This window comes from Hypanus sabinus, chromosome 6 (assembly GCF_030144855.1).
Source record: "Hypanus sabinus isolate sHypSab1 chromosome 6, sHypSab1.hap1, whole genome shotgun sequence".
Lineage (NCBI taxonomy): Eukaryota > Metazoa > Chordata > Chondrichthyes > Myliobatiformes > Dasyatidae > Hypanus > Hypanus sabinus.
The window spans coordinates 10,275,612-10,299,108 of NC_082711.1; the positions used below are offsets into that span (position 1 = coordinate 10,275,612).

Consider the following 23,497-nt stretch of genomic DNA (forward strand, 5'->3'; position numbering starts at 1 on the left):
TATCACTTTTGCCAATCACCTTTCCAGCTCTCAGCTCCATCGCACCCCCTCCGGTCTTCTCCTATCATTTTGCATTTCCCTCTTCTCCCCACTGCTTTCAAATCTCTTTGTATCTTTCCTTTCAGTTAGTCCTGACGAAGTGTCTCAGCCCGAAACGTCGACAGTGCTTCTCCTTATAGATGCTGCCTGGCATTTTGTGTGTGTTGTTTGAATTTCCAGCATCTGCAGATTTCCTCGAGTTTGCTCTAAGCAAAAATAAACAGTATTTTTCTTTTTAGAATGCATCCTATTTGTTTTACGTTATAGATTTAAAAAAATTGTTTCCTAAATCCCCAGTGCATCATGTAGAAGAAGGCAAATGTATAAAAGATGTACAAAACAGGATGGAAATGTCATAGACTAGTAGACATAACTTTTAAGATGAAATGGTGTATTTTCAAGAGAGTGGTAATTGCCTTGAACACACTAACAGCAGAGGTGATGGAAGAAGATATAATAACAATGTTTAAGAGGCATTTAGAAATGTTCATGAATAGGCAGGGATGTAGACTGTGGCATTTTGGTCAGCACAGATATTGTGGACTGAGGGGCCTTTTCTGTTGCTGTACTGCTCTAGGCTCCAATTCATCAAAGGCAGGATCCTCAGTTTCCTTCAATTACATTTCCAAAGTCTCATAAAGCCCAGTGTAGTGTATGACAAGGAAATTGTAGCATTCTTCCCATGTGTTGCACACATCAAATGGTTTACACCAACAATGTCATGGATATTTGAGCATAATGATCTTAAGTAAAGATACTAGCCTCAGCAGAGAGGGGAAAAGAGGTAGACTTGACCAGGGGGCGGGCCTTGTCTGCATAATGGGGGACCCATTGGGTGCAATAGGAAAAAAGACCCAGGCACCGTCTGAGGGCTTTGAGAGTGGTGGGAAGAGGGAGTTCTAACAGGGGGCGCATATGGTCGGGATCAGGGCCAATGACCCCGTTTTCCACGACATACCCAAGGATAGCGAGGCGGGTGGTTCCGAACACACACTTGTCCCTGTTATAAGTCAGGTTCAGAGCTTCGGCCACTTGGAGAAATCGTTGGAGGTTGGCGTTGTGAATCGGCCAGTCGCGACCACAGATGGTGATGTTATCCAGATAGGGAAATGTGGCCTTCAGTTGGTACTGGTCCACTATCCGGTCCATTTCACTCTGGAAGACAGAGACACCATTCGTGACACCGAAGGGGACGCGCAGGAAGTGATAGAGCCTGCTGCTCGCATCGAAGTTGGTGTAGGGGCGGTCCTCTGGGCGGATGGGGAGCTGGTGATAAGCGGATTTCAGATCTATTGTCGAGTACCCCTTGTATTGAGCTATCTGGTTGACCATATCCGCGATGCGGGGTAGGGGGTACGCGTCAAGCTGCGTGAACCTATTGATGGTTTGACTATAGTCCATGACCATCCTATCTTTCTGCCCAGTCCAAACAACAACCATCTGGGCCCTCCAAGGACTTGTGCTTGGCTCAATGATCCCCTCCCTGAGCAGCCGCTGCACCTCTGACTGAATGAAGGCCCTGTCCCCTGTGCTGTACCTCCTGCTTTTAGTTGCCACAGGTTTACAGTCGGGGGTCAGGTTGGCGAACAGCGGTGGGGGAGGGACCTTGAGGGTGGAGAGACTGCAAGTGGTGTCAGTAGCGCAGCTGTCGGCATGGTGCTGGGTGGGATGTGTGGGCCGGTGTGTGTGTGTGGTCAGTAGTGATGAAGTCCCACCAAACTGAGGATTCCTGACAGTGAGTGGTGGGAGGGGCCCGTCATATGCCATAGTCACACTTTTGAGATGGCTCTGGAAGTCCAGCCCCAATAGCACAGGTGCGCACAGTTTAGGCATGACCAGTAGTGCAAAGTTCTGATATTCTGTGCCTTGCACCACCAATGTCGCTACACAACCCGCCCGGGTGTCTGTGGAATGCGACCCAGAAGCCAAATTGATTCTCTGACTTACCGGCTGTGTCATGAGTCCACAGCGTTGCACTGTGTCCAGGTCAATAAAACTCTCAGTGCTGCCCGTGTCAAACAGGCATCTAGTCCTGTGCCCCTCCACCAGGATGTCCATCATTGACCTTGCAAGCTGGTGTGGGGCGCTTTGGTCGAGGGTTACGGTGGCCAGAGTTGAGCCGTCTTGGTGCCCGATAAACACCAGCGGGTCGGGGGCGGGGCATGCTGACGCCGTCAAAGATGGCCGTCCACATCCGGGCATGCAAGATGGCGGCCCCCATGTCTCACCGTAGCACTGCACTCTGCTCGTAGTTTAGACTTACAGACCTTGGCGAAATGGCCCCGCTTTCCGCAGCTGGAGCAGGTCGGGCAGCGTTTTCGAGGATGTTTTCCGACTTCACAGAAATAACACAGCACGGGCTTTTGACGGGCCGCAGCCGTGGTCGGGTTCGGGGAGTTCGTGGAATCGCGACTGGCAGCAGCGTTGGCAAATTCACCGGCGGTGGCGGGGTCTGAGGCGTCCACGGAACCGGCGGGGAATCGCGCGGCTGGACAGCATCAGCGCTGTGCAGAGCAGGTTCCAGCATGTCGGCCATCTCAATCGCCGAGCGTAAGGTAAGATCGGCATTTTCCAGCAACCTCTGATGCACGTACACTGACCTCAGTCCTGTAACAAAGGCGTCTCGTACTAGCAGCTCTGCATGCTGTTCTGCCGTGAGCGTCTTGCAGTCACAAGTTCGGACGAGTGTTTGTAGTGCTTGGAGAAACTCGGCGCTCGATTCTCCAGGCCGCTGTCGCCGGGTAGCTAAACGATGTCTTGCGTAGACGGTGTTCACCGGCCGCAGGTACTGTCTTTTGAGGGCGTCCAGTGCCCCTTCGTAGGTCGGCAGGTCTCTGATGAATGAATAAACTTTTGGGGTGACCCTTGAGAGGAGAATTCTGTGCATAACAGTGGGTTCAGTTGCACGAACCTCCTCCAAGTATGATTGGAAGCATGCAAGCCAGAGTTCAAAAGCAAGAGCTGCTTCAGGGTCTTGGGGGTCCAAATCCAATCTTTCCGGATGTAAAACAGTTTCCATGTTTTAAAACTTCCAGTCAATAAAATTGATGCACCATTAATAACTCACTCTGAGACGTAAGGCGAGATATCAGCTTTTATTGACTGCAAGAAGGAACAAACAGTGAGTGACACCATACTACATCCTGGAGACTGAGAGGCTGAGCTCAGGCCTTGATTGCCTTTATACCGGGGTCTGTGGGAGGAGCCACAGGAGCAGTCAGCAGGGGGCGTGTCCAGACAGGTATATGTAGTTCACCACAAATCATAGAGGAATGGTTGATTGACAAGAGGCAAAGAGTTTGATAAAGGGGGCCTCATCTGGTTGGCTGCCGGTGACAAGTGGTGTTCTGCAGTGGCCGGTACTGGATTGCTTCTTTTCATGTTACATGTCAACGATTTGGATGACAGAATTCATGGTTTTGTGGCCAGGTTTGCAGATGATACAAAAATAGGTGGAGGGGCAAGTTGAGGAAGCAGTGAGTCTGCAGAAGGACTTGAACAGATTGGGAGAATGGGCAAATAAGTGGTAGATGGAATATAATGTGGGGAAGTGTATGGTTATGTAGTTTGGTAGAAGGAATAAAGGCGTGGCTGTTTTCTAAACAAAGAGAAAATCCAAAATTCAGAGGTGCAAATGGACTTGGAAGTCCTTTTGTAGGATTCCCTAAAAGTTGCCCTGAAGGCTGAATAGGTGGTAAGGAAGGCAAGTGCAATGTTAGCATTCATTTAGAGAGGACTAGAATATATGTAAGAGCAAGGCTGTGATGCTGAGGCTTTATAAGGCATTGGTCAGACTGCACTTGGAGAATTATATGCAGTTTTAGGTCCGTTTTTGTAAGAAAGTATGTGCTGGTGTTGGAGAAAGTTCAGAAGAGGTTGATGAGAATGATCCTGGGAATGAAAGGGTTAACGTATGAAGCATATGATTAATGAGTGTGTATGATTAATCTGGGCCTGTACTCACTGGAGTTTAGAAGAATGAGAGGTGATCATGTTGTAAGGCATAGATAGAGTGGATGTGGAGAGGATGTTTAATCACAAACGAGAGAAAATCGGTAGATGCTGGAAATCCGAGCAACACATACAAAATGCTTGAGGAACTCAGCAGGCCAAGCAGCATCTTTGGAAAAGAGTACAGTCAATGTTTCAGGCCGAAACCCTTCAGCAGACCATCTGTTCTATCGATGGTGTGAGAATTTAAGACCGGAGGACATGGCCTCAGATTATAAGAACATCTCTTCAGAACAGTGATGAGGAGGAATTTCTTTAGCCAGAGAGTGGTGAATGTGGATTTCAATGCCACAGATGGCTTTGGAGGACAACTCATTGGGTATATTTAGAGTGAAGGTTGACAGTTTCTTCACTTGTAAGGGTGTCAAAGGTTACAAGAGAAGGTAGAAGTATGGGATTGAAAGTATCTGTGCTGCAGTGTTCTACCTCTGAGAAGGATAATAAACCAGCCAGGTAGGTAATTTAGAAAGTGGTGTGTTGACCTTCATTGCAAGAAGAATTAAAATACATATATACAGAGATGTCTTGCTGCAATTATACAAAACATTGGTGAGACCACTCTTATGAATATTGTTTGTCCCTATATTTGAGGAAGTATGTTCTAGTTATGTAGGGAGTTCCACAGAGAACTCCCATAGAGTGGATCAGTTTCTGAGATGGCAGGACCAAAATGAGAAGACAGAGTGGGACAATTGGGTTTACTTTGACTAGAGGGGATCTCATTGAAACTTAAATTTTGACAGGACTTGGCTGATTAGATGCAGGAAAGAAAAACCGAAATTAAACAATTATACTCAGTTTTTACAAGAAAGGGCGCAACAGAATCAAAGTCATTTTAGTGATTAAAGTGTTATAAACTTTAGTGATTAAGGTTGTGCAAGTTGGTTTAGGAACTGAATGGTTGAAAAGTAGTAGTTGTTCTTGATCCTTGTGATGTGGTAGTTCAAGCATCTGCCTGATGGTAGCTGCAAAAAGATGGTGTGGCCTGGATGGTTGGGATATTTGATGGATGTTGTTGCCTTGAGGCAGGGCCTCCTGTAGATACTACCAGTGGTGTGGAAGAATGGCCTTGTGATGTACTGTGTAGAGTCAACTACCCTCTGCAGCTTCTTTGGAACTGTATCCTTGAATATATTTACTAGCTGAAGAAATCAAGGGATTTCGTGAGAAAGCAGAAACAATGTGAATTGGTGGTGATTAGCCTTATCATTACTAAATAGTGGTACAGGCTTGTAAGGCCAGAGTGGCCTTCTCCAAATTTCCATGCGGTTGAGTGTGCAATCCACATTGCTGAAACTTTAATCCTAACCACTGCTTGTCAATGATGTGACAATATTTTGAGTATCTTGTCCTCTAAGGCTTTGCCAAGATACTTGAGTGCTGGGTGGAAAGACTGCAGTAAGAGTTACCAGGCTGATTCTTTGTTCTGGAGATTTAACATTTAAACTTCCTGTAGAGGAAGTATATGTTGAAAGTAAATTTATTATCGAAGTATATATGTGTCACCATATACAAGATTCCATTTCTTGTGAGCATTCAAAGTAAATAAAAAGAAACACAAAAATCAACAAAAAGATAAACAAACTGTGACACTACAACACAAAAACACTAATAATAATAAATAAGCAATATTGCGAGCATGAGTTTTAGAGTCCTTAAAAGTGAGTCCATCAGTTGTGGAAACACTTCATTGTTGAGGTCAGTGAAGTTATCCATGCTAGTTTAGGAGCCTAATGGTTGAAGAGTAATAAGTGTTCCTGAATCTGTTGGTATGAGTCTTGAGGCTCCTGTACCACCTCCTCAATGGCAGCAGAGAGAAGAAAGCATAGTCTGAATGGTGGGAATATTGATGGATGCTGTTTACTAGTGACAGCACTCCTTGTAGATGTGCTCAATGGTGGGGAGGCCTTTCCTGCGATGAACTGGATTGTATCCACTACTTTTTTTTTGGTAGATATTTGTGTTACTGGGGATTGTGAAGTGACTTGACCACTGAATGGGAAAAAATAAATCCACAGAACCACTCTGCATTGAAATATGAGGAGACTCAGAGCTGCTCTTTTTTGGTTCCTGTGTCACGTATCTAATTGTATTTCTGGCAAGAATACCATTTGTGACCACACAACAATGCGTCCTGAGAGGTGTCAGGATAAATCCATGTCATCTTCTATTGGTGTCATTATTCAGAAATGGGGAGGGAGAGGTAGGCTCCAAAATTGTCTTCCTGTTTTTTTCTCTCTGAACCTCCTCTTTGTACCTCTATGCTCGACTGATTGTTTAACAATCTGATGCACCATCAATAACTCACACTGAGACGTAAGGCGAGATATCGGCTTTGGAGTGAGTGTCCATCATACTATGTCCTGGAGACTGAGGCCGAGCGTCAGGCCTCAGATCGCCTTTATACAGGGGCCTGTGGGAGGAGCCACAGGAGCAGTCAGCAGGGGGCGTGTCCAGACAGGCACATAGTTCACCACATTCACCCCCCCTTTGTTTGAAAGAGTCCCATGTGGCGAAGTTTCTTACAAGTCAAGCCTATCAGGTGGTCGAATCTGTCGCTGCGACCTACGTAGCACCGGCTGTGATCGCATGGATGCCGGCGACATTGGTGATTGCACAGGGGACGGAGGTTGCGCTTGTTCCTGCCCACTAGGCGCCGGTGATCCCTCACGCATGTGCAAGGCGCCTGGTATAAATGCGTACGAAACGCCCGGTATACAAGTGTCGTGAGGAGTCTGTGTAGGGCCTGGTGAGCACGGTGTCAACTCTGGTGCAGGGTTCATAGTTACCGGAGAGCCTTCAGGGTAGCGGTCTGCTGCACCTGCGGGTGCCAGGTCGCGGATGGAGACCGTGTCCTCCCGCCCATCAGGTAAGACCACGTAAGCATACTGGGGGTTCGCATGTAGAAGGTGAACCCTCTCTACCAGCGGGGAGTATTTATTGCTCCTCACATGTTTCCGGAGCAGCACTGGCCCCGGGGACGTCAGCCAAACTGGTAGGGTGGTCCCAGTGACAGACTTCCTGGGAAAAGAGAATAGGCGTTCGTGAGGGGTGGCATTGGTGGACGTACATAACAGAGAGCGGATAGAGTGCAGTGCCTCAGGGAGGACCTCCTGCCATCGAGAGACCGGCAACCCTTTTGACTTAAGGGCTAAAAGTGTGGCCTTCCACACTGTGGCATTCTCCCGCTCCACCTGGCCATTACCCCGGGGATTATAACTCGTGGTCCGACTGGTAGCAATGCCCCTAGCTAGCAAGTACTGGCGCAGCTCCTCACTCATAAAGGAGGACCCTCTATCGCTGTGGATATAGCAGGGATACCCGAACAGAGTGAAGAGCTGGTGCAGGGCTTTTATGACGGACGTGGCAGTGGTGTCGGGGCAGGGGATGGCAAAGGGGAACCGTGAGTACTCGTCGATAACACTGAGAAAATAGACATTGCGGTCAGTGGAGGGAAGGGGGCCCTTAAAGTCAACACTCAGTCGTTCAAAAGGGCGGGTGGCCTTGACAAGTTGTCAAGTCAATAAAATTGATGCACCATCAATAACTCACACTGAGACGTAAGGCGAGATATCGGCTTTTATTGACTGGAAGAAGGAACCAGGAGTGAGTGTCCATCATACTATGTCCTGGAGACTGAGGACGAGCGTCAGGCCTCAGATCGCCTTTATACAGGGGCCTGTGGGAGGAGCCACAGGAGCAGTCAGCAGGGGGCGTGTCCCGACAGGCACATAGTTCACCACACAATCCAAGCTAGAAAAGCCACAGCCACTGACACTGAAATATGGGATGGCAAAGTCGATGGTGTTTGGCAGCTCTCCCAAATGATCACTGTCATCATTTTATCTTGTGTCATCATCATGGTACTATTTCCATCTCCCTCTCTGAATATCATTTTGGATTGAGCCATATTGTTCACAAGAACAAACTAATGAATACCTGCCACCACTGAGATCTCATCACTTGGTCAGGGATCTAAACACTACATGAACTTTGAAAAAATATATATATTTGTGCTGTGTGTGATGTGTTTTCTGGGTGTAACATGGTCTGGAGGAATATTGTTTTGTTTGGTTGTACAATCAAATAGCAATAAACTTGAAGATTGGGGGCCTAGTCATGAGGCAATGTAAAGGCAGGTTGTGAAAGTGCCTGAGTGTTTGGAATCCTGGGCTTTATATATGAAGGCGTTAAGAGTGGCACTCAGTAGCAGTTGGTGTAATGATTTACAGCACCAGCAATCAGAGTTTAAGTCCCGCTGCTGTCTGTAAGGAGTTTGTTCATTCTCCCCATGAATGTGTGGGTTCCCTCCAGGTGCTCAGATTTCCTCCCATACTCCAAAGATGTGCAGGTTAGGATTAGTAAATTGTGGGCATGCTCTGTTGGTGCCTGAAGCATGGTGATACTTGTGTAATGTGCTGGTTGTTGAGGCAAACTGCACACTTCACTGCATGTTTCAGGATACATGTGACAAATAAAGTTGATCTTTATCTTTAAAACAAAGAATACAAGAGCAAAAAAGTGGTGTTGAATCTTTTTAAAACAATAGTGTAGCTATAACGGAAGTATTGTGTCCAGTTTTGAACACAATAGCATAGAAAAGCTGGAAAGGGTGCTGAAGAGATTTATCAAAAAGATTTCAGAGATGAGATACTTCCATGTGAATATCCAGGAGAAACTGGAACAAAGGAATCTGTGCAGAAATCTGACTGGTATGTTTGAAGTCACGGGGTGTAGGTGGAGAGAAACTATTCCATTGATTGAAGGATTGAATCTGGAGACAGAATAAATAATGAGTGTGACATGAGAAATGTTGTTTTGCAAGTGTGGTTCAGGTCTAGAAAATGCTGCCAGAAGTAGTGATGGAAGCAGATTCAACTAACCAGAGAGCTGGATAAGTATGTGAAAAGAAAGAATTTGTAAGGCTGTGAGAAAGGGTGGGGAAATAGTGTGAGCTGAAATGCTCTTGCATAGAGCTGGTATGCATTTGGTCAAATGGTCTGCTTCCTTGCTGTTACCAGTTTGTGAAACAAAAGTGTCAGACTTAATCATTCCTGAATATTTAAATCGCTTGAAATGTCTGGGACTGACACCAGGATTTGGGAAGATGCCAGTATGTGCCGCTATGACACGCTACTTGCATATGGCCATGTATTTCTGTTTTGTACTCCTCTTTTGTTAATAGACTACTCCAACAACAGATATCTTTGAGATGCACATTGTTTAATAAGAAAAATGAGTATTTTTCCTCCAATTGTAAGCAGCCTTCTTTCTATGCCTGCAAAACTTTTGAGATTCTGAGCACTCAAACCATTTTATACCTTTGTACATTTAAAGAGGAGTTGAGGAGTCTGGTGAAATTTTGTTTATGGCTTGCTTAGTGGGTGTTTTTTGCTTGTGGAATTCATATTTGAGACCAATGCACAGCATCCTACTGAGATCAGAATCAGGTTTAATATCAGTGACACATGTCATGAAATTTGTTGTTTTGCAGCAATGAGTATATAGATATCCCTTTCCCCCATATATATGTATATTGAATGTAATTAATTAATTTTTTTCTCTATATTTGTAATGTATTGCAGTGAACTGCTGCTGGTAAGTTAACAAACTTCATGACAGATGGCAGTGATATTAAACCTGATTCTGATTCTGAAATGTCTAATTCCCAGAGAAGTTTAATTCCTATTAATTGGAAAATAAACATCTATATTTCTTATCGTTGTTTCCATCTTTAGAACTGCCTTAGTGAATTTTCTCTTTCATCGCATGCATGGCTTTGGGGTTCTGGAATCATTCTTTCCCTAACATTAATCAGAAATCAATTATTCAAAGTTCAAATCTTCAAAGTAAATTTATTATTAAAGTATATATATGACACCATATACAACCCTGAGATTCAATTTCTTGGCATACTTAATAAATCTATGGATTAATAACCAGACAGAATCAATGAAAGACCATCTGACTTGAGCATTCAACCAGTGTACAGAAGACAAAAAACTGCAACTACAAAAGTTCCCTCTCAGTCCTGAAGAAGGGTTACTGCCTGTAACCTCGACTGTTTACTATTTTCCCCAATGCTATCTGACCTGCTGAGTTCCTCCAGAATTTTGCATGTGTTGCTTTAGAAATTTGTCAAAGGTTTAGATATCATGCTGAATCTCCACAACTCCTAAGGAAGTAGAGGCAGTGCTGTGCTTTCTTCGTAATTGCACTTGCATGCTGAGCCCATGACAGCTTCTCCAAAATAGTGACACTGAGGAATTTAGTTGCTTATCTTCTTTTCCTGTGATCCTCGGATAAGAACTGGCTCATGGACTTGCTGTTTTTTTCTCCTGAAGTCAATAATCAGCTAGTTGGTCCTGCTGACACTGAGTGAAAGGTTGTTGTTATGGAACTGCACAGCCAGTTTTTCAATCTTCCTCCTATATGCTGATTCATCACCACCTTTGATATGGCCTGTGACAATGGTGTCATCAGCAAACATGAAAATGGCATTGGCTCTGTGCTTGTCCCTCAAGCTACTGACGTCTCTGGTGCTTGACTTGGTCTTGCATTATATAGTGCAACTGACCACAGACTTCTTTGGAAAGCTCGAGGAGAAAAAAGTAAAGACAAATTTCTATTTATACAGGACTATGTGAAAGGCTTTTAAATTAAAAACTACTTTCAAAAATATACTTGCTGTTGTAAAATAGGAAATACAACACCCATGGAGTGCCACAGTGATGTAGCTAGTAGAATCTGCTGCTCCAGCGACTGGTGTCATTCCTGACTTCTATTGTTGTCTGTGTGGGGTCTGCATGTGGTTCCCATGATTTTATGGGATTTTCTCAGTGCTCTGGTGTTGTCTGACATACAGTAGACATAAGGGTTACTTTGCTACTAGGTGTGTATGTGTGTGGAAGATTTGTTGGGAATGTGCAAGATAGAATAGATGGGCCAAGTGGTCCCCTCCAAATGATGCAAGAAAATTTGAGGGCAAAGAATAAGGTATGTTTTAATACATTGACCTAAACTGGAATTGAATGCATATTTTATAATCAACATAAAGAATGTGTTAATAATCAGAAAGAATAATCTATACTTTAGAGGTGGAAATTGAGGGTGAAGGAGAAGGAAATCAGAATTCCCATCATGAATTACTCTGCAGCGAGTCCTGCTGGGATTAGACGTCTGAATTGGCTGAGAGTAGGATCAGTACTGTCAAACAAGTCTAGGATCAGAATCTGTTCAATGGCTCATTGACTGACATTGGAATAATACTCCAGTGAGGGTCTGTGTCTTTGGGTGATGGTTAAGCAGTGACTGAGGTTGCCAGGACAGCTACGACTGAGCCTTTTTATGTGTGAAGTGATGGTAAAGTGAGGCTGTTAGGCTTTATTTTCACGGTACCATTCTCATCTGTCTTTCATCCAAAATTTTCTTGAGCACCAAAGAAAATAATAAATGTCTAACAGTTTAAGCTTCTTAAACACTGTACTCTAATGGTTGTAAAATTTTCTACTTGAGTGCTTTGTGCCTGTTCAAAGCTGGCAATGTATATGGATCGAATAGCCTGGGGTGATAATTACCCCATTTAACAGCAAAATATTGCACTTGAAATTGCATAGTATCCTTGCCATGTCACTTGTCAATCTGAAAGGTGAAAAAATAACACACTTAAAACCTGAGCACTGTTAATTCCAGTTATTTACTAATGAAGAATCTATACTACCAAATTAATGCTGCATGTTACGATAATGGTCAGCAGAAGCTGCTTGCAGATGTTTCTTTTTATTCCTCTTGCATCTCAGTCTTTAAGTAGACCAAACCAGTAAAATGTCTTTTCCTGGGTGAACTTGAAGATTCCTGTTTTATTCCTTGAATTAAAGTACATTTTCCGGTGAGGTAGAACAATGGTAAATATTGTCATATACGGAGGTACAGGGAAAAACCTGACTTGTATACTGTTCATACAGATCAGAATCACATTTGTTGTCACTGTCTTGTATGATATGAAATCATAAACACATGAAATTCTGCAGATGCTGGAAATCCATAGAAACACATACGAAATACTGGAGGAACTCAGTAGGTCAGGCAGCATACATGGAAATGAACAGGTCTGAAGAAGAGCATCAGTCAGAAACATTGACTATTTATTCATTTCATGGATGCTGCCTGACCTGCTGAGTTCCTTCAGCAATTTGTGTGTGTTGACGTTGAATTATTTGTTCTGCAAAGACATAGTTTACCATTAATTAACAATAAATTGTGCAAAAAAGTCAGCGAGGTAATGCTTACAAATTATTCAGGAATCTATTGGCAGAAGGGAAGAAATGGTTTCTGAATCATTGAATGTGGGTCTTCAGGCTCCTGTACCACTTCTGCGATGGTGGTAATGAGAAGAGGGCATGCCCTCTTTAGTGATGGGTGCCACCTTCTTGAGACACTGCATCTTAAAGATGTCCTCGATAGTGAGTAGGGCTAGTTGCATCCTCTTGTGATTCTATGTATTGAAGCCTCCATACCAGGCAGTGGTGCAGATAGTCAGAATGCTGGTAATGTGGCAAATCTGCTTAAATTCCTAAAGGAGTAGAGCTACTTGCCTGCTTTCTTCATGATTACATCAATGTGTTAGGCCCAGGATAAATCTTTTGAGATGTTGACATCCAGGAATTTGAAGCTGCTCATCCTTTTCACCACTGACCCTCAATGAGGGCAGGAGTTTTCCCGTTTTCCTCTTCCTGATGTCCACAATCAATTCTTTGCTCTTGCTGAGGTTGACTGTAAGTTTGTTGTTGTGACTTCACTTAACCAGCTGATCTATCTCACTCCTGTACACCTCTTTGTTACCATGTGAGATTTTGTCAGCAACAGTGGTCTCATCTGCAAATTTATAGATGGTGTTTGAGCTGTACAGTCAGGAGTTCATTAAATCAGTATATTGAGGTAGTATCAAGGAAAACAATAATGCAGAATAAAATGATACAGTTACAGAGAAAGTGCAGTCATTTAGTAAGGTGCAAGATTAGAGCAAGGTAGATTGTGAGGTCAAGAGCCAATCCTATTGTACTGTGGGACAGCTCAGTAGTCTTATAACAGTGGGGTAAAAGTATTCCTTGAGTCTGGTGGTACATGCTTTCAGCTTTTGAATCTTCTGCATAATGGAACAGAGAAGAGATGATGTCCAGGGTGGATGGATGAAGTCTTTGATTATGCTGGCTGCTTTGTGGAGATAGCAATAGGTGTAGTTGGAGTTCATGGATGGGAGGTTAGTTTCTATGATGTGCTGAACTACGTCCACTCCAGTTTCTTTCATTCACAAGCAGAGCAGTTGCCATAGCAACTGTGATACATTCAGATAGGTTCTTTCCCTGGTGCATCAATTTAAAAATATTGGTCTGATTCAAATTGGATGTGGCAAATTCCTGAGGAAGTAGATGCACAGGTGAGCTTTCTTGGCCCTATATTTTGCCCACACATTTGCCATGTTCCTGAGCATATCCATGCCAGATGTCAGGACGACTGATTGTTGAATGAATTCTGTGCTTTACACTACTAATTTCCTTGAAGTTGGAATGTTGATCAATCCTGATCAAAGGAACAGCAACTCCAGTTCATGGTGTTGAATTACTGTCATGAAACTGTTGTGGATTGTTTGAGAAGTTGTTTATAAGTTCAACAAGTTCAAGTTTATTGTCATCTTGACTGCACATATATACAAACAAATGAATCAATGTTTCTGTGGACCATGGTGCACCAATAATACACAAAACCATAAGCTATAAGAGCAGAATTAGGCCATTTGGCCCATCAAGTCTGCTCTGCCATTTCATCATGGCTGATCTATTTTCTCTTTCAACCCCAATCTTCTGTCTTCTCCCCATATCCCTTCATGCCCTGACTAATCAAGAATCTATCAACCTCTACCTTAAAAATACATAAAGACTTGGCCTCCACAGCTGCTGGTAGCAACAAATTTCACAGATCTCCATTCTAAAAGGACGTCCCTCTATTCTGAGCCTCTGTCCTCTGGTCTTGGACTCCCCCACTATAGGAAACATCTTCTCCAAATGCACTCAACTGGGAAACACAAGAAAATTTGTAGATGCTGGAAATCCAAAACAACACACACAAAATGCTGGAGGAACGGAGCATTTATGCAGGCAGCATCTATGGGAAAGAGTAAACAGTCGACTTTTCAGGTTGTGATCCTTCATCAGCGCTTCAAAGGAAAGGGAGAGAGTCAGACTAAGAAGGTGGGGGGAGGGGAGGAAGAAGAAGTACAAGGTAGCAAGTGACAGGTGAAACTAGGGGAGGGTGAAAAAAGAGGTGGGAAGTTGATTGGTAAAAGAGATAAAGGGCTAGAAAAGGAGAAATCAGTTAGGAGAGGACAGAAGACTGTGGAAGAAAGGGAAGGGGGAGGAGCACCAGAGGGAGGTGATGGGTAGGTAAGGAGGCAAGGTGAGCGAGGGAAACAATAATGGTGAAGGAATGGGGATAATTACTGGAAGTTCGAGAAATTAATGTTCATGCCATCAGGTTGGAGGCTACTCAGACACAGTATAAGGTGTGAGCTCCTCCAAGCTGAGCATTGCCTCATTGTGGCAGTAGAGGAGGCCATGGATTGACATCTCAAAATGAGAATGGAAGTGGAATTGAAATGAGTGACCAGAAGAAAATACCAATTTTTGTGGTGCATAGAGCGAAGGCACTCAATAAAATGGTCTCCCAATATATGTCGGGTCTCTCCAATATACACGAAGCCACAGACAGCAGGAGCACTGGATATAATAGATGACCTCAATAGACTCACAGGTGAAGTGATGCCTTACCTCTAGGGACAATTTGGGGCCCTGAATGGAAATGAGGGAAGGGGTGTAGGGGTATCTGTGGCACTTGTTCTACTTGCAAGAATAAATGCTAGGAGGGGAGATACAAGTGGACAAGGGAGTCACGTGGGGAGTGATTTCCTGTAGAAAGTAGAGGGGAGGGAAAGATGTGTTTGATGGTGAGATGCCATTAGAGATGCTGGAAGATACTGAGAATTATGTACTGGCCGCAGAGGCTTTTGGGGTGGTAGGTGAGGACAAGGGGAGCCCTATCCCTGGGGTAGCAGTGGGAGGATGGTGATGAGGGCAGCATTGATGGTGGAGAAAGGGAAGCTCCTTTCTTTGAAGGAGGAGGACATCTTAATTGTTTCGGAATGAAAAGCCTCATCCTGAGAGCAGATGCAGCAGATACAGCGGAACTGAGGGGAGGGGAATGGATCTTTACAAGTGGCAGGGTGGGAAGAGGTATATAGTCCAGATAGCTGTGAAAGTCAATAGGTTTATAAAAGATATCAGTATCTGTCTGTTGAGGCCTTTAAACATTCAAAGGGTTTCAATGAGGTCACCCTCATTCTTCTGAGTACCTGGGAGCGGAGAGCCAAAGCCATCAAACACTCCTCGAATGACAAGATTTCAATCCCTGAATTATTTTTGTGAGCTCTTTTGAACCCTTTACAATGTCAGTGCATCCTTTCTTGGAAGGAGGGCTCAAAATTGCTCAGTACTCCAAGAGAGGCCTCAACATTAGTTCCTTGTATTTCACAATCAGCTTTTAAAACAATATATTTCCACAATAAATAAAATACAGTTCAAAGTTAATAAAATATAATTCAAAATGCACAGGACAGGTAAACATTACAGTAAACAGCTGGCTGTCCAAGTGAAGAGACCTTGGTGGTGGCCAGATATCCATTAGTCTCACAGCCTGAAGAAAGAAGTTGTTACCAAGTCTGTCAGTTCTAATCTTGATGCTCCTGTACCATCTCCCTGATGGTGGTGGGTCAAAGAGATTGTGGGATGGGTGGTGTGAATCCTCAACAATGCTTTCTGGCATCTGATATAACTTTGATTCACATTAAACTATACTGAATAATCTAATTCCCACTTGCATCAAAGAACTTGCTATTTCTGAGTAAATTACTACCCTGAACAGTCATATTTAATCCTAAAAAGAAATGGGATTAATTACAATTATTTTTTTAAAAAAAGGCAAGGTGTATAAACTAGGTGAGAGTACTGTTCCCACTCCTCTTCTTCAATTTCCCTACTCTGGCCTCTTAACACTTCTTGTCTGCCTCACAACTACCCCTAATGCTTCCCTTTCTTCTCTTTCTCCCATGCCCTACTCTTCTCCCATCAGATTCCTTCTTCAGCCGTTTACGTTTCCCACCTGGCTTCACCTATCACCTTCTAGTTCCTCCCCATCTTCCTCCCCATCCCCTACCTTTTTATTCTGGCATCTTCCCCCTTCCTTTCCAGTCCTAATGAAGGGTCTTTGCCTGAAACATTGACTGTTTATTAATTTCATAGATGATGCCTGACCTGCTAAGTTCCTCCAGCATTTTGTGTTCGTTGCTTTGAGTTTATCATACTGGTTTTCCTGGTGCAAGGAAAGTAAAGAAGTCTCAGAAAGGATAAATGCTGGAAATGGGGAAAGATAACTAAAGTGAATCATAACTCTAGGTGATCTTTTTAAAAGCTAGCTCTTAATGCAGTTATTATCACTCACCCAACAGGCTGTTGAACCAGAGGGAATAACTTAACTCACCCCAGCACTGAATACACTTTCAAGAACTCTTCATCTCATGTTCTTGATATTTATTTAATATTATTATCATTTTTTTTGTATATACACTTTGTCTTCTGCATATTGGTTCTTTGTCTTGTGTAGTTTTTCACTGATTCTATTGTGTTTCTTTGTATTTACTGTGAATGTCTGCAAGAAAATGAATCTCGGGGTAGTATATGGTGACAGACGTACTTTGATAATACATTTACTTTGAACTTTGAAAACCACATTTTATCGGTTATAGCTTTACAAGAATGTAAAGTCAAGCATTACTTTTCTCTAAGACCAGTATGTTTTTCCCCAAGTTTCAAAAAATGACTCACTAAGATGATGTTAAGATGAAGGCAAAAAAATATAATGAATAAGGGTAGGTTTTATTTTGGGTGTTACCTAATTTGAAGTGTTTAAAATTTTATTGGGCATTGATGTGAAATGACATATTGAAGTTAAGCTGGGTAGTAATAAACTGAAGAAATAATAATCTAGCACTTAAGCTTGTGAAAATTTACGGGCACAGTTCCAAAAGGCTATTGAGGCTCCCAAGTAGGTGTAAGAGGCAGGTACCTTGGTAACTGTCGAGAGTGAAAGGAAATAGGCAGCCAGTGCAAAGTACCCTTGTGGCCGTTCCTCTCAATAAAAAGTATACTGCTTTGGATACAGTTGTGTAGGGGGGCACCTATGAGGGGGAAGCTGCAACGACCAGGTCTTGGGCACTCTGTCTGGCTCTGTAGCTCAGAAACAAAGGGAGGGGGGAAGAAGAGGAGTGTACTAGTGATGGGGTATTCCATAATTAGAGGAGCAGAAAGCAGATTCTGTGGACATGAAGGAGACCCTGGATGGTATGTTACCCGCCAGGTGCCAGGTCAGGGATATGGTAAATTAGAATGCACTGCACCCAAACAGGGAGAGTGAACAGCTGGAAGTCATGGTGCATATTGGTTCCAATAACATGGGTTGGAAAAGGGAGGAGGGCCTGAAGAGCAAATGTAGGGAGTTAGGCAGAAAGCTGAAAAGCAGGACCCCAGAGTAGTAATCTCTGGCTTGCTGTCAGTCACATGCCAGTGAGGGTAGGAATAGGATGATTTGGCAGATAAATGCCTAAGAATTGGTGCAGGGAAAGGGTTTCAGATTTCTGGATCACCGGGATCTCTTCTGGGGAAGGTATGACCTGTACAAAATGATGGGTTACACCAGAATCTGAGGGGTATCAGTATCCTTGCTGACAGTTTTGCTGGAGCTGTTTGTGATTGTTTAAACAAATTTGACGTGGAGGGGGGGAATTTGAGAAGAGTAATAGGGCTGAGGATTGGGTAGGTGGTATTCAAGTAGATGCAAAGTGTTGTTAGACTGTGAGGAAAGACAGGGACATGATGGGGCTAAATCACAATGAGTGGGATAACAGGAGGCCTAAGTCAAAAAGGGTGATGAATATAGGACTGAAGGTGTTGTATTTGAATGGACACAGTATCGAGAATAAGGAAGGTGATCTTGTAGAGCAGTTGGAAATTGGCAGGTATGATGTGGGCATCACTGAGTTAAGGCTGAAGGAAGATTATAATTGGGAGCTTAAAGTTCAAGGATACATATTGTATTGAGAGGACAGGCAGGTAGGCAGAGGGGATGGGGTGACTCCGTTGGTTAAAAAAATGAAATCACATCCAAAAGAGATGACATAGGATCAGAAGGTGTAGAATCCTTGTGGTAGGATTAAAGAACTACAAGAGCAAAAAGAACCTGATGGGAATTGTATACAAGCCTCTGAATAGTAGCTAAGATGTGGGCTGCAAACTCCAACGGGAGACGGAAAAGGCATGTAAGAAGGGCAATGATACAATAATCACAGGGGATTTCAATATGGAAGTAGAATGGAGAAATCTGGTTGGTGCTGAATCCCAAGAGAGGAATTTCTTTTGGCATGCCTATGTTACATACCCTGTGGGTATCTTGTGACTGTCTTATGACCATGATGTAATTGAGTATCTAGTGAGCATGATGCAATGGTCTTGTGATGGTGGGGTGATGTAAATTCCCACCAGTGTGAGGTCTCATGATGAAATTTTCCCACCAGAGAGAGGTCATGTGATGGCCTGTTTCAACAGGTATAAAACAGGAAAGCCCTGCGGTTACGAAGGTCAGTTCGTTGTTTAATTCATCAGTTTTTCCGTTAGGCTGCGTATTCGTCTCATGACACAGTTTTGTTTTAAAGTGGAGTTTTAATTTCTATCTTAAGTCACAAAGGTTATTGTCGGCAGTTTCATCACAACGCTGCCAGTTTTAGTCCAGTCGGAGAGTGAAAAATTTATTGAAGTGCAGGAAAACCCGAAGGATCAAGTAAAGTTGGTATCATCAGCGGTAATACAGGATCGACCTTATTTAATCTTCGTTCAAGGAAGTAGTAACCTGCATCCGAAATAGCCCCTGCATTGTGAAAGTAGAAAGGGCTGGGCGCAGTGTTATTCACCAAGGATAATGTCAGTTTCTTTAAGCTGTTTTTATTTCCTTCATCGTAAATCCTTCGGGCAAGGCATATTTCGGCTGGGATCAACAGTAACTTCATGTCGTTGAGGAATTCGTTACTTCAGGGAAGTCTCTCCTAATTGACCGTGTAAATCATTTGGACTTTCACATTCACCATTTTTAAGAATTGGGTTTGCATTTATCGCTTTAAGAACTGTTCGAATGGCCGTATAGCAGTTAACTTCTGGTTAAGTTAGTCATTTGTTTACTTTTCATTTGTTGTTGAGCTGAGTTTTAAATAAATGTTTCTTTGTTTATAAAAACCTGTCTTAATTCTATATTCATTGTTGCCGTATCATAACACCTATAAGGTGGCTTTTTTTTAGAGCAGCTTGTAATTGATTCCATTAGGGGAATGACAATTCTAGATTGGGTGTTATGTAATGATCCAGATTTGATTAGGAAGCTTAAGGTAAAGGAACCCTTAGGAGACAGTGATCATAATATGAGAGAATTCACCCTGCAGTTTGAGAGGGAGAAGCTAAAATCTGATGTATCAGTATTACAGTGGAGTAAATGGAATTACAGAGGCATGAAAGAGGAGCTTGACCAAAGTTGATTGGAAGGGGATGCTAGCAAGGATGAGGGCAGAATAGCAATGGCTGGATTTTCTGGGGGAAATTCGGAAGGTGCACGATGGATACGTCCCAAAGATAAAGAGGATGAGGAGAGTAAATGAGAGGTATGAGTGGATATTGGACTGCTAAAAAATTGTTCTGGAGAGTTAGTAATGGGAGACAAAGAAATGATGGACTTTCCCATCAGTCTTTGCTGTGGAAGATACTGAGAGTGCCAGAAATGCAAGAACGTCTGGGCAAAAGTGAATGTTGTTGCTATTACTAAGGAGAAGGAGCTTGGGAAATTACAAAACCTGAAGGTAGATAAATCACCTGGACCAGATGGAATACAAATTCTGAAAGAGGTAGTTGAAAAGATTATGGAGGCATTACTCATAATCTTTTGAGTCATTAGATTCTGGAATGATTCTGAAGGACTGGAAGATTGCAGATGTCACTTCACTCTCCAAGAAAGGAGAGAGGCTTAAGAAAGGTAGTTATAGACCAGTTGGCCTGACTTCAGTGGTTGGTAAAATGTTGGAGTCTACTATTTGGGATGAGGCTTTGGGGTGCTCAGAGGCACATGATTAAATAAGCCAAAGTCAGTATGGTTGGGAAATGGACAAAAGTGGCAGATGGAATATAATGTTGGGAAGTGTTTTGCCTTGCATTTTGGTACAAGAAATAAAGGACTATTTTCTAAATGGAGAGAAAATTCAAAGATCAGACTTGCAAGAGACCCTTGTACAGGATTTCTTAACTTGCAGGTTGAGTCAGCAGTAAGGAAGACAAATGCAATGTTAACATTCTGAGAGGACTAGAATGCAAAAGCAAGGATGCAATACTTAGGCTCTATAAGACATTGGTCAAACTGCGCTTGGAATATTGTGAGCAGTTTTGGGCCCTCCTTGTCTAAGAAAAGATGAACTGGCATTGGAGAGGATCCAGGGGAGGTTCATGAGAATGATCCCAGGAATGCAAAGGTTAACATTTGAGGAGCATTTGATGGTTCTGGTCTTGTAGTTACTGGTATTTAGAAGAATGAGTGGGTGCATCTCATTTTAACCTATTGAATATTGAAACATCTGGATTGAATGAATGTGGAGAGGATGTTATCTAGAGTGGGGGATACTTGAGTTTCCTCTGGGTATTCCAATTCCCCTCCCCCACATTTTTTAGACATGCAGGTTAACAGGTTAATTGGTCACATGGGTTGTAATTGGATTGTGCAGGCTGATTGGCTTGTTACCGTTCTGTATCTCTAAATTAAAAAAAAATTAAAAAGGGAATAAAATAAGATCAATTCTCACTCTTCTAAACACCAAAAAATATTATCCCAACCTATTTAGCTTCACTTGATAGGACAACCCTCTCATACATTGACAGAACATTTGCAGATGCGGAAAATCTTACACAATAGCACAAAATATTGGAGGAGCTCAGCAGGCTTCTATGGAAGGGAATAAACAGTCAATTTAAAGTTGAGGAACTGCTATCTACTCTATTTATTCCTCTTATAATCTTATACACTTCTATCAAATTGCCTCTCATCCTACACGCACAAAATGTTGGTGGAACACAGCAGGCCAGGCAGCATCTATAAGGAGAAGCACTGTCGACACTTCGGGCCGAGACCTGACAGTTGACAGTGCTTCTCCTTATAGATGCTGCCTGGCCTGCTGTGTTCCACCAGCATTTTGTGTGTGTGTTGTTTGAATTTCCAGCATCTGCAGATTTCCTCGTGTTGCCTCTCATCCTCCTCCTTTGCTCCAAAGAGAAAAACATTTCTTCATAAGACATGTTCTCTAATCCAGGCAGAATCCTGATAAATCTCCTCTGCACCCTCTTTAATGCTTCCACATCCTTCCTATAATGAAGCAACCAGATCTGAACACACTACTCCAATTGTGGTCTAACTAGAGTTTAATAGAGTTGCAGCATCAACTCTAGAGTTAAAGGACAAGATAGAGTAGATGTTTCAAATAGTGTGAGAGTCTTGGTCCAAAGGGCACAGCCTCAGAGTAGAAGGATGCCCCTTTAGAACAGAGATGAGGAGGGATTTATTTGGCTAGAGGGTGGTGAGTCTGTGGAATTCATTGCCACAGACAGTATATTTACAGTGGGGTTGATAGGTTCTTGTTAGTGAGGACATCAAAGGTTCCAGAGAGAATGAGGATGAGAGAGATCATAACTTGATGGGCTGGATGGCCTAATTCTGTTTCTATATCATATGGTCTTGTATGTGATTTTAGATGTATTAATACATCTAGAATCCTTGATGCTTTCTGAAATGGCCCACTGAACCACTGATAGGGATGGGCAATAAATACTACCCTTGCCAACAGTTCCTGGATTATATAAAGATAGTTTTATGTACTGCTGATACTTAAATGCTCACTTCAGCCATAAGCTATCTTGATTTCCACCCCCTTAAATTGTTTCATTTTATGTGTTATGATTATTGCCTAGAAACCTATAAACTCTGTGATACCACTTTGGAATTTCCTATTTGCAAGCTGTGCATTGAAGGTTTTTTGTCCCGTTATAATTAATGGGGATAATTTAATTAAGGCAGCAAAAATCAACCTTTACTTAACAAAATCATTTGAATTATTTATAAGAGTTTATTTGAGTTAGTCCTGACGAAGGGTCTCAGCCCGAAACGTTGACAGTGCTTCTTCCTATAGATGCTGCCTGGCCTGTTACATTCCACTAGCATTTTGTCAGTGTTGCTTGAGTTATTTATTGCTCTGTTTGCACACTTCACATTTTTGCAATGAAGTATAGCTTGCATTTTGAGTAGGCTGCTGAGAGTCTGATATATCCTTGCAGGAAAGTTTTAAAACTTATTAACACATACAAAATGATGGAGGAACTGAGCAAGCCAGGCAGCATCTGTGGAAAAGGGTACAGATGATGTTTCTGCAGGACTGGAGGTAAAAAAGCTGAGGAGAAGATTTTAAAAAGTGGGGGAAGGGGAGAGAGAACACAAGGTAATAGGTGAAACCTGGAGGAGGAGGGATGAAGTGAAGAGCTGGGAAATTGATTGGTGAAAGAGTCAAAGGCCATGGAAAAAAGAAAAGGGGAGAGGAGCACCAGAGGGAAGCGATAGGTCAGCCTGGAGATAAGTTGAGAGGAAAAGGGAGGGGAAATGCTGAAGAACAGCGGACGGTGGGGGTTATTACTGGAAGTTTGTGAAATTGATGTTCATACCACCAGGTTGGAGGCTACCTAAATAGAATATAAAGTAGTGTTCCTCCAATCTAAGTGTGGCCTCATCACGGCAGTGGAGGAGGCCATGGGTGGACGTATTGGAATGAGAATGGGAAATTAAAGTAAAATGGGCAGCCAATGGGAGATCCTGCTTTTTCTGGTGGATGGGAGTGTAGGTGCTTGGCGAAGCTGTCTTCCAGTTTACGTTAGGTCTCACCAGTTTACAGGAGGCCACACCAGGAGCACCAGACACAATAGACGACCTCAACAGACTCACAGGTGAAGTGTCGCCTCATCTGGAAGGACTGATTAGGACCCTGAATGGTAGTGAGGGAGGACGTGTAGGGGTGGGTGTAGCACTTGTTCTGCTTGCAAGGATAATGCCAGGAGGGAGATCAGTGGAGAGGGACAAATGGACAAGGGAGTTTCTTAGGGAGCTATCCCTGCGGAAATCGGAAAGTGGGGGGTAGGGAAAGATGTGCAAGGTGGTAGGATCCCATTAGAAATGGTGCAAGCTTTGGTGAGTTATGTGCTGGACCCAGAGCCTGGTG

General features: G+C 43.1%; 1 protein-coding gene across 1 annotated transcript in view; it reads left to right on the forward strand.

Annotated features, from left to right (window-relative positions):
- The first annotated feature begins 2,194 nt into the window (after positions 1 to 2,194).
- Positions 2,195 to 23,497, forward strand: part of arhgap39 (Rho GTPase activating protein 39) — a 561,273-nt gene continuing 539,970 nt past the window's right edge. Inside the window, exon 1 of the mRNA XM_059971678.1 lies at positions 2,195 to 2,594. Within this exon, the coding sequence (XP_059827661.1) occupies positions 2,565 to 2,594 (30 nt within the window). The 5' untranslated portion in view covers positions 2,195 to 2,564. The remainder of the gene's footprint in view (positions 2,595 to 23,497) is intronic.